Source organism: Elephantulus edwardii, unplaced genomic scaffold (assembly GCF_000299155.1).
Source record: "Elephantulus edwardii isolate Elephantulus edwardi_28Jun2011 unplaced genomic scaffold, EleEdw1.0 scaffold00138, whole genome shotgun sequence".
NCBI lineage: Eukaryota > Metazoa > Chordata > Mammalia > Macroscelidea > Macroscelididae > Elephantulus > Elephantulus edwardii.
The window spans coordinates 8,031,916-8,042,935 of record NW_006399888.1 but is presented as its reverse complement, the minus strand read 5'-3'; the positions used below and the strand labels follow the sequence as shown (position 1 = coordinate 8,042,935).

The 11,020-nt window shown below is 39.0% G+C and overlaps 1 protein-coding gene across 1 annotated transcript in view; it reads left to right on the top strand.

The window, feature by feature from the left end:
* PAK7 (p21 protein (Cdc42/Rac)-activated kinase 7) overlaps positions 1-11,020 on the top strand; it is a 383,566-nt gene that overhangs the window by 234,240 nt on the left and 138,306 nt on the right. The window contains exon 3 of the mRNA XM_006894246.1: positions 1,020-1,234. Coding sequence (XP_006894308.1) covers positions 1,031-1,234 — 204 coding nt within the window. The 5' untranslated portion in view covers positions 1,020-1,030. The remainder of the gene's footprint in view (positions 1-1,019; positions 1,235-11,020) is intronic.

Below are 11,020 nucleotides of genomic sequence, written 5' to 3'. Positions count from 1 at the left end.
AATAATAACTTAATTTTTAAAAAAAACAGGGGACCAGCAGTTCTTAACTGAAGGGCCTGGATTCCAGCCTCCCTCTATCTTTATTGAAAATTATCAGGAAGTAAATCACAAAGAGAATTCAATGCACAGGAAGCCAAGCTCTTTCTGTTGAAAACCTTCCCCTTGGCTTAGGAGAGAGGGATCAGCAAATACTATGCAAGAATCCAGTAAATCCTTAAGGATTGCCTTGGTGCTTCATGGTGAACTCCAGCTTGAACCTTGCCTCCCCCACATCCTGAATTAGCATTCGGTTTATTACAAATATTTAGTATTGGCTTCTCATATTTCTCACAGCATTGCTCTGTCCCTTGGTGATCCTCATGTGGCATCTGTCTTTGCCAGTTTGCACTTGCTTGTCTCTGTCTTGCTCTTTTTCTCCCTCAGAGGAGATTAGATTTAAGATACACCCCACATTTATATCACCTCACAAAAAGAAAGCCCTATTCCGAAACAGAATTGCATCACCAGGTTTAGGGGGTGAGACTTCTATACAGTTTCATCTATAATATTGGGTTCGACTCTAGGCTGGAAACTGAGAGGGTTTCTACTTCAGTGATCTTCTCCTTCAGAACCGAAGCTGAGGTAGCACCATCCACCTGAGAGACCCCCAAGACAAGTAACAGGGACAAAGGAAGAAAAGAAGAAGAAATGCAGGGTCTCCAAAGATTTCTACGCAAAACCAGTGGCCTGTTGTTTTTATGCACAGCCCATTGCGTAACACAAATCTTATAGTCAAATCTTAAACCAATATGACAAAAAACTCTACTTATATTGAAACATGACAATGCAAAACAGGGAACAAAACTTTTTTAATAAAAAAAGGCTCACTTACCATACCTTGAAAACCCAGTTTGCATCTTTTGCAGCTAGTTTAGAGACAGGAATAAATGGAAAGATGTAGCCATGAATGAACTATCATTTTTCTGTGGTCTCCTGTTGTCACATATAAACAGCTGTCTCTTTTCTGTTTGCACTCCTAGGTGTTTGCATCATGTTTGGAAAGAAAAAGAAAAAGATTGAAATATCTGGCCCATCCAACTTTGAACACAGGGTTCATACTGGGTTTGATCCTCAAGAGCAGAAATTCACCGGCCTCCCCCAGCAGTGGCACAGCCTGTTAGCAGACACGGCCAACAGGCCAAAGCCCATGGTAGACCCGTCCTGCATCACGCCTATCCAGCTGGCTCCCATGAAGGTATGGTGAGGATTGGTCTGTAAGTTCACTTAAGAAGCATGTTCTTATTTGATAAAGTGCACAAGCTTCCTGGGCAAGCAGTACTATTGTCACACTGGGTATTTACTTTTAAATCCAAGATTATGCACCATCCTATTTCAGTGTCTGTAATGGTTGCCCCGTATTGTAAAATGTAGCACATGAAAAAGAGCTTCAGCTCTCAGATCAGACTTTTTTTTTAAATTACATTCATAAAATGCCATCACAAGACAGGAAAGCTTATTTCTACTTTGAGTGGCTTTTGTTTTTCTTTACATTGAAGAATATTCCACATTTTCTCTTGCTAATGTATTGGCAGAAACTTCTAATTAAGAATCATGTTAGATAACCTTTGGTTGTTGTGTATTCTTCCTTAGAAAACACAAACTGTGCTTGTATACTAAACTTTCAACTGCAAGATTTATACACACACATATACACACAAATACATACATATACACACAACAACAGCAGCATAAAGAGAGCTCAGCTGGCCTAGTGGACAGAAAGTGATGCTACCAAGCCAAAGGTGGGTGACTTTAATCTGCTGCCCTCAGACCTGGTTTTAATTGTTTTTGGTCAAACATTCTTCTAAGTGGTATAGTACTGGTCTGTCCATTTGCTGTACAGAGGTAACTCGTGGTTGCTGTGGTGCTGAACACTCTAACACTGATATGTCAAAAGTGATAATGGTTATCTATGGTGGACAGAGTTTGGTGGAGCTCCCCTATTAAAACAAGCTTGAAAGCAGGAGTGGCATCCCTTCCAAAATAGCTTGCCTCCAGAAACCCTATGAACTTGGAGTAACGATGAAAGTTATACAAGTGTTCAGGTCTTTCGTTCATAGGGTTTCTATGAGTCACCTGCGACTCAACAACACTTAACAACATATATACACATGCACACGCACATGTTGTTGTTGTTGTTGTTATGTGCTGTAGTGTCGCTTGTGACTCATAGAGACTCTATGAACAATAACTCTGAAACCTGCTCTTTCCTGTGCCAGTCTGACTGTCTCTGACATGTTTAGTATATGACTCTCCTCACCCTAGTCACTGAATCAATCCATCTCATTGAGGGTCTTCCTTTCTTGCACTGTCCCTCCACTTTTCAAGCATGGTGCCCCTCTTCAGAGATTGGTCCCTCCTTGCAACATGCCCAAAGTATGTCAGAGGAAGACTCAGAATCCTTGCCTCCAAGGATCAGCCTGGTTTCACCCTTCCCAGGATGAATCTGTTTGTTCTCCTAGCAGTCCATGGTATATACAACACTCTTCTCCAGCACCACAGCTCAAAGGCATCAATTCTCTTTCTGTCATCCCTTGTCTTTATCCAGATTTTTTACACGTAGGAAGTAATTGTGAAGACTATGGCCTGGATCCTGTGCACCTTAATCTCAAAAAAACCTCCAGAAATACTATGAACTTAGAGTAATAATGGTAGTTATACAATAGGGTTCAGGTCTTTTATTCATATGGTCGCTATGAGTCGTGTAGGACTCTACAGCACTTAACAACAGCAACAAGAATAACATGAATCTATCTATTTTTTTCTATATGTCATCTTTATCCAACAATAGAGGAATTTCAAATAAAAGTAGATTATTTGAGGCTTGTAATAGCTTATAATTTAACTTAAACAGGTGACTAGTGGCTTTTTTGTAAGGAATGTCCACAAAAATAGTTTCATTGAAGCTGAGAGCAGATGTACTATATTTCAGGTATACTAAACTACCTAAAATCCAGCCATTGCTGTTTTCTTCCTTACCTCTGGATAAGAATTCTACAAAACATAATCAAATTGTTCAACAACTACTCACTGTTGTTAAACCATAGTTGAAGTTTATTATCATGTTTAGACCATTTCAAGGTTTCATGATCCCAACAAATCATTACATTCAGATTGTTCTCTTGTTCTTCATATTAGTAGACATTGAGCTATATGAATACTGTACTTAGGGTTAAAATTAATATAGGAGCTCTGGTGGCCATGTGACAAGAAGGTGCACTGCAATTCCGAAAGCAGGCAGTTCTAGACCACGAGCTGCTCCACAGGTTGGCATTCTCCTCCGAAGCAATTAACAGCCTCTGAAAAATTGCCACAGTGTCAGCTATGGTACATAACAACAACAAATGGTATTAAATGGTATGAAGAACATGAGGAAATAAATTTTTTAAAGGTTCGAACAAAGGATAATAGCTGATAAATTATAGAGACTACAACAACAGCAACAACTCCTGTTTCCAGGAGTGATCGGTACTTAGAGGAGGACATCAAGCTTGGAAGGGTGGAGGGACAGTGGAGGAGAGGAAGACCGTGGAGAGATGGATTGATACAATAAACTGGAGCAATGGGGGTAGGTGTGTTGGAGTCAGTAAGACTTGCTCAGGACAGAGTAAGCTTTAGAGATGTGGTACATAGGGTCTCTGTGCATTACAGGTGACTTGATGGTACATAACAACTATTAAAATGTCACCTGATCTGACTAAATTAATATTTTTATTCCATTACTCATGAATAATATTATTCATTTTTGTCTGGTATTTAATGTGCAGATTTGTACCTTCTAACATAAGAAATCCTCACCCTTTTAAAAGGTATTGATTGATGTTTAATAGAAATTAACCAATTAACCAACTTCATTGGTAAATATTGGACATTACCCTACAGTTGAATATACCTTTCTTCCAGAGAATCAAAGGCTAATACATCACTGATGACTAAATAATAGGGTGGCTTATATATAAAAGGGAGCTCTGATGGCTTAATGGTAAGGAGTTATTCTGCCAACCCAGTGAAATTCAGTTCAAATCCACCAGCTGCTTTGTAGGAGAATGATGGGCAGTCTCCTCCTATGCGATTAAGATTAACTGTTTCTGAAAGCCTGCTGTAGAATCAACTATGGGTTGGTTACAGTTTTACAGTACACAGCAACATAAATAAAAAGAATTAAAAAAAATACATATTTTTTAGATTTAGTTTTTCTTTTATCCTGCATATTTGCTGAAACCTAAAAAATAGAATAGGCAATGTCCCCAGAAAAGTCTTCTTCTATTGGTAATCAAGAAAAATGAAAAATTCCCAAGTGAAAGGGGTTTATTTTCTCAGGCTTGAGTTCAGTTATCACTAGCTGAGGAATGTCCCATAAAGAGCAGTCTCACTATATTTTCCTAGCTAATAGCTCAAGATGTGTGCTGTTTTGTTAAATAAAGTGTTTGTTATTGGTTGCAGGCAGTCTAATTTATTTTACTATCATTTTTACTTGTCCAGATCCTTGCAGATCCTGGACAATATGTGAAGAAAACTGTTCTCATACTCAAACAATCTACCGTGCTGGGTGGATTTGGGTGGATTTGGGACATAGGAAAGGACCTCTAGTTCACTTCTTCCATCTCCCAAATAGTCTGGCTCATTATCCTTTTTGTAGAATTTGTCAGCTCTACTGAAGGGCTAACGCCCAGCTTCTGCAGTCCTGAGTCCCATGATTCTCCTTAGTTGCTTCAAGATCTTCTAATTTTTTCTATCAGTTAGATGAGTAGCCAGTTTCCATGAAATGAAATGTTTCTTACAGACACATGTTAACCTGACCATGAATTAAAAATATGTTTGAAGTATAAAACTAGCCCTTGTTGTTTGGTGCCTTCAAGTCAGTTCTAATTCTTAGTCATCCTCTCTTAACAAAAAAAAACATTAAAAAAACCCAACACCAAAAATACCACCAGATCCTGTGCCATCCTCACTGTCTACTGTCCTTAAACTCACTTTTGCAGCCACTACCTGTGTCCATGTCACTTAATGTCTCTGTTTTACTGACTATCACTGTACCAAGAACGATGTCTTTCTCCAGGCACTAATCCCTCCTGATAACATGTTTAATATGTAAGACACACTTGCCATCTTTACTTCTCAGGAACGCTCTGGCTGCATTTGTTCTAAGACGAGTTTCTTCGTTCTTTTTGGCAGAATAGTCAATATTCTTTGTCAACTCAAAAACCCATCTATAACTGCTTTTGTCTTGCTTGTTCATTGTCCAACTTTTACATGAATATGACCCAATTTGATTCAGACCTAATCTTAGACCTTTGTTCTTGAGAACGTTAAAGTTCTTTAAGAACTTTAAGAGAACTTTGTACCAAGAGTCAGGGCACTAGAGGAGAAGCCTAAGCTGCACTGAAGGCATTGAGGAAAAGCAAAGTCCCAGGAATTGATCAAGTGCCAATGAAGGTGTTTCAGCAAATAGACGCAGCACTACACAAGAAATTCAGAAAATAGCTGTCAACCAACCAGAGGAGATCCAAAGATGTGCCTAATCGAAGGAAAGGTAATCTAGCAGAATGCAGAAATTATCAAACAATATCATTAGCATTATCCAAATAAAATCTTAATTGATGATGATTAAAAACTAGTTGGAATAATACATTGACAAAGGTGCTACCAAATGCAGTCTGGATTCAGAAGAAGATACGGTGTGAAAGATATCATTGCTGGTATCTGATGGATCTTGGCTGAAGGCAGAGATTACCGGAGAGATGTTTACATGTGTTTTATTGACTATGCAAAAGCATTCAACTGTGTGGATCATAAATTATGGATAATTCTGCATAGAATAGAAATGTCACAACACTTAGTTTTGCTCATATTAAACCTATACAAAAACAAAGGAGATACTGTAAGTCTCCTTTAGTGAAAATAATGAAAGCTATGTGTCTGGGTTGTACCTGTTCACCATATTTATTCAGTGTGTATGATGACATTAATCCAAGAAGCTGGAAGAAATAAAGAATAATGGGATGTCATCAGGACTGGCTGTTGTTGTTAGGTGCTAGTGAGTCCAAAATGACTCATAGCAACCCTATTAACAACAGACTGGAAACCTGTCCTATACTGTACCATCCTCATCATCCCTACCACACCGGAGCCCATTTCTGCAGTGACTGTGTCTGTCTATCTCATTATGATCTTCCTGTCTTTTTCTGACCTTCCACATTTCCAAATGTTGTGTCTCTTTCTAAGGAATAGCCGCTCTTTGCCATGTGCCTGAAGTATGGAAGATTCACTATCTTTGTCTCAAAGGAGTACTCTGCCTGCACATTTTACAAGACATATCTGTTTGTTCTTTTGGCAGTCCATGTGATATTTGATACTCTTTGCCAAACCACTGTTTAAAGGCATCAATTCTTCTTCTGTCATCCTTATTTATTATCTAACTGTCAGATGGATAGCAAGTGATTGAAAAGACCATGGCCTGAACCAGGCACACTTTGGTAATCATTGCTCTTTAGTATTTTGGAGATATCTCTGACAGGAGACTTGCCCAGTGCAACATGTCTTCTGATCTCCTGACTGCTGGTAGAAAGAGTGTTAATTGTTGATCCAAGTAAGATGAAATCATTGACAACTTAAGTCTTTTTATATCATGATGTTGTCTCTTGGTTCAAGAGGGGAAGACTTGTTTTCTTGATGTTGAGATGCAATCCATATTGAGGACTGTGTTACTTGATTTTCTACAGCAAGCATTTCAAATTCTCCTCACTTTCAGCAAGCAAGGTTGTGTTATCTGCATAATGGAGGTTGTTGATGAGTCCTCCTCCAATATTGATGCCACATTCCCCTTCACAGAGTCCAGCTTCATGAATTATTTGTTCAGCATACAAGTTGAATAAGTATGGATAAAGGATACATCCATGGCTCACAGCCTTCCTGATTTTAAACCATTCAGTGTTCCATTGCTCTAGTCAGACAATAGCTTCTTGATTTTGGTATAGATTCCATATGAGCAAAATTAAATGCTCTGGGATTCTCATTTTTTTTTCAATGTTAGCTATAGTTTATTATGATCCAAGTAGTCAAACGTCTCTGCTTCCAGACAGGATCCATCTGACACCAGCAATGATATTCCTAGTGCAACAGCCTCTTTTAAACTCTAGTAGAACTTCTGGCAGTTCCCTGTCAATGTACTATTCTAACCATTTTTGGATGATCTTCAGTATTTTGCTTACATGTGATAGTAATGATATTCTCCATTACTAACTTTCACATTTTGTCTTGTCACCTTTCCTGGAATGAGAACAAATATGAATCTTTCCCAGTCAGTTGGTCTGGCAGCTGTCCTCCAAATTTCCTGGCATAGACTGGAGGAAGACTCATTAACAACCTTTGCTATACAAATGACAAAACTGCTTGCTGAAAACCAAGATTTGAAGCACTTAACGGATAAAGATCAAGCCTTAAGAATGGATTACATATCAACACAAAGAAAAACAAAAACCCTCATAACTGAACCGATAAACAACATTGGGATAAATAAATATGATCAATTTGAAGTTATCAAAGAGTTAATTTTGCTTGGACCCACAAACAACATTCATCAAAGCAGCAGTCAGAAAAACCAGCCCTAGATTTCTACAGCTGGAACTTTAGGCACAGTTTTGCTAAATGGGAAAAACAACGTTTAAGCATTATTGTTGTTGTTGTTGTGATGTGCCGTGAGTCTGCTACGACTCATCGTGACCCTATGTACCACAGCCCTAAACTCTGCTCTATCCTGAGCCAATCTTATTGTCTCCTACCCCCATTACCACTGACTGAATCAATCCATCTCATTGAGGGTCTTCCTCTCACCTCAAAAGCATGACGTCCCTCTCCAAGGACTGATCCTGCCTTGCAACATGCCCAAAGTATGTCAGATGAAGCTTCAGAATCCTTGCCTCCAAGGAGCAGCCTGGCTTCACCCTCTCCACGACGAACTTATTTGTTCTCCTAGCAGACCACTTCTTCTCCAGAACCACAGCTCAAAGGCATCAATTCTCCTTCTATCATCCCTAGTCATTGTCCAACTTTCTTTTGCATAACAAGTAATTGCAAAGACCAGTATCAGGTGCACCTTAGTCTCCAGACTGACATCATTGTTCTTCATTACTTTAGAGAGGTCTCTGACAGCAGACTTTCCCTATGCAACTCATCTTTTAGTTTCCTGGCTGCTGATACCAAGAGTGTTGATTGTAGAGCCAAGAAAACGGAAGCTGTTAACAATCTCTATCTCTTCACCATCTATCATGATGTTGTCCCAGTAGTGAGAATCTTTGTTTTCTTGATGTTGAGCTTAAATCCATATTGAAGGCTACAGTCCTTGACCCTCTGCAGCAGGCACTTCAGGTCCTCCTCAGTTTTAGCAAGCAGTGTTGTGTCATCTGCATTACACAGATTGTTGACGATTCCTCCTCCAATCCTGATGCCACATTTCTCCTCATAGAGCCCGGCCTCCTGGATAATCTGCTCCACATATAGATTGAAAAGATATGGAGATAGGGCACATCCTTGGTGCACACCCTTCCCAGTTTTGAGCCATGCAGTGTTTCCTTGCTCCATTCTGACAACTGCCTCCTGATCCAAGTAGAGGTTTTGTATGAGCACAATCAAGTGTTTTGGGATTCCCATTCTTCTCAGAGTCAGCCACAGCCTGTTGTGATCTACACAGTCAAATGCTTTTGCATACTCAATGAAACACAGACATTCCGCTGGTACAAGGAATCTATTGGTCATTTCTACTGCTAGGAAATATCCTTAATCTACTTTTTTTCTGTAAAATTCTTGACTGTCAGGTAATGTTCTCAATCTGTGCATTCAAATTAAGACAGACTAGGAAGAAGGATTAGCCATCCACTTCTGAAATAGCAGGCCTTTGAAAACCCTATGTGCAATAGAGCACACTTAGACTAGCAGATGTGGCAACTGAGGCTAAGCCTTCAAGTATGGAAATATATAGGAGGAGAAAAATCTGTAAGCAGACACTAGTGATTGGAACATGGAATGTGAGAACCATGGATGTAGGAAAATTGGAAATTGTTGAGAAAGAAGTGGAATGCATGAATATTGACCTACTAGGTATTGGTGAAATGAGATGGACTGGCATGGGATATTTTGAGTCAGATGATTATATGATCTAATATGCTGGAGATGAAAAGGTGAGAATAATGGGGTTGCTTTCATAGTTTAAAAAAAGTATTTTCTAGTATAAGGCATTACAAAACAATAATGGACTATTTCAGCTAGATTGAATTTCCTTCACAAAGAGTAGAGTTTCCCAGTCATTTTAGTTGAAGGGAACTTAGAAAAACTGGTACCCCATAGTCTCACTATGTTCTTTTGCACTGATCCTATCTCCTGTCCAGATATTACTTGTGTAGTTAGTGCTGGGGGATATTTTTGGCAAAAATACTGACTCTAGAATAAGCAAATTTTAAAGCTTTTAAGAGACTAGTGCATGCCATACCATTTGAATAATTCCACTATTTGGAAATGCTTCCCTAGAAAACAGTCTTTTATGACCTATGAAGAATATATCACAGAATTCTGCACAATCAGTATAATGAGAGTCATGCATTAACACACAAAACTGGCTAGTATGAGATTTAAAGTCATTTTGGAAAATTTCCTTAAGAAGAACCAAATATTATGATTTGGCTAAACTGTCCCTTAAAGCAGATAAAGATAAATTGAGGGGAAAGATATCATAACAGGAAAATAGCGTATGGAAAAAGATAGCAATTTATGTTGTGGAATTTTGGCAAGCTATCAGTATATCATGCCCATAAAATTTAGGCATATTAGTTGATCAGGATTCTGCAGTTGCAAGCATTGTCTTGACTGTTATAATTTTAACTTTTCATATCTGGAGCGTCCTTTGACTTGTACGTTGTGATTACTAAGTACACACTTCTTCTTTGTGGCTTTTTCTTTGATCATTTCTTAGACAGTCCTGCTCATCAGCGTCACCTGGTAGAAAGTAGATTGCAGGGCCACCTTCCCAGATATTCTGAATCAGCAGGATTGGTATGGGGTCCAGGGACTGTCATTTCTGTTACATTCCCAGGTGATGATGCTGATTTTCCTGGTCTGGGCGCATCACTTTGAAAATCACTGATTTCAGGATGTATCAAGAAATCTGTCCACATAATGCAAGATCAATAGAAGTTCATAACGTCCAAGATATTCATAATTATGGAAATTTAACCAGAAACCACAGGTTAGGTGAGATTGTGTTAAAAGAAACCAACCCTTGGAGAAGGACATCATGCTTGGAAGGGTGGAGAGACAGCGCAGGAGAGGAAAATCCTGGCTGGCATAACATAGTAATTGGGCTAATGGGTTAGGTGTGTCAGTGTCAGTGAGACTGGCTCAGGATAAGGCAGGGTTCAGAGATTGGACATAGAGTCTCTATGAGTCTCAGGCAACTCGATGATGGTACATAAGAAAAACAAGCAGGTTAACCAAAATAACCTCAACATCTGAAGTGAATACGAGGAGCTTCCTATTAGAATACACTGCAAATCTCTAAGAAACTCCTTAATACTGCCACCCAAGCAGATATATGCACATTCATGTTCACTGAGGCTTTGTTTGCAATAGCAAAGAGATGGAAACAACCCAAGGAACTCATGAAATATTATACAAAATGGGTGACCCTGGAGAACATTATGCTGAGTGAAATATCTCAGGCACAAAAGGACAAACACCACATAATGCCACTGTTATAAAACAGGACTGTTTTAAGGGTTGGGGGAAACTAAGAAAAGAGAAGATAAATAATGCACACTGCATTGAAACAGATGAGGGAAAGAACTGTTTCAAAGGAATATATGATTAAGTATTATTTGCATGACAACAGTCCAGAATAAGAGCTGCATAGTAAAGTGGACTGGAGATGGGTGGGTGGGAATTGTACAACAATGGAAGAATTTTTTTTCCAAAGAGAAAAGCGAACTTGGGG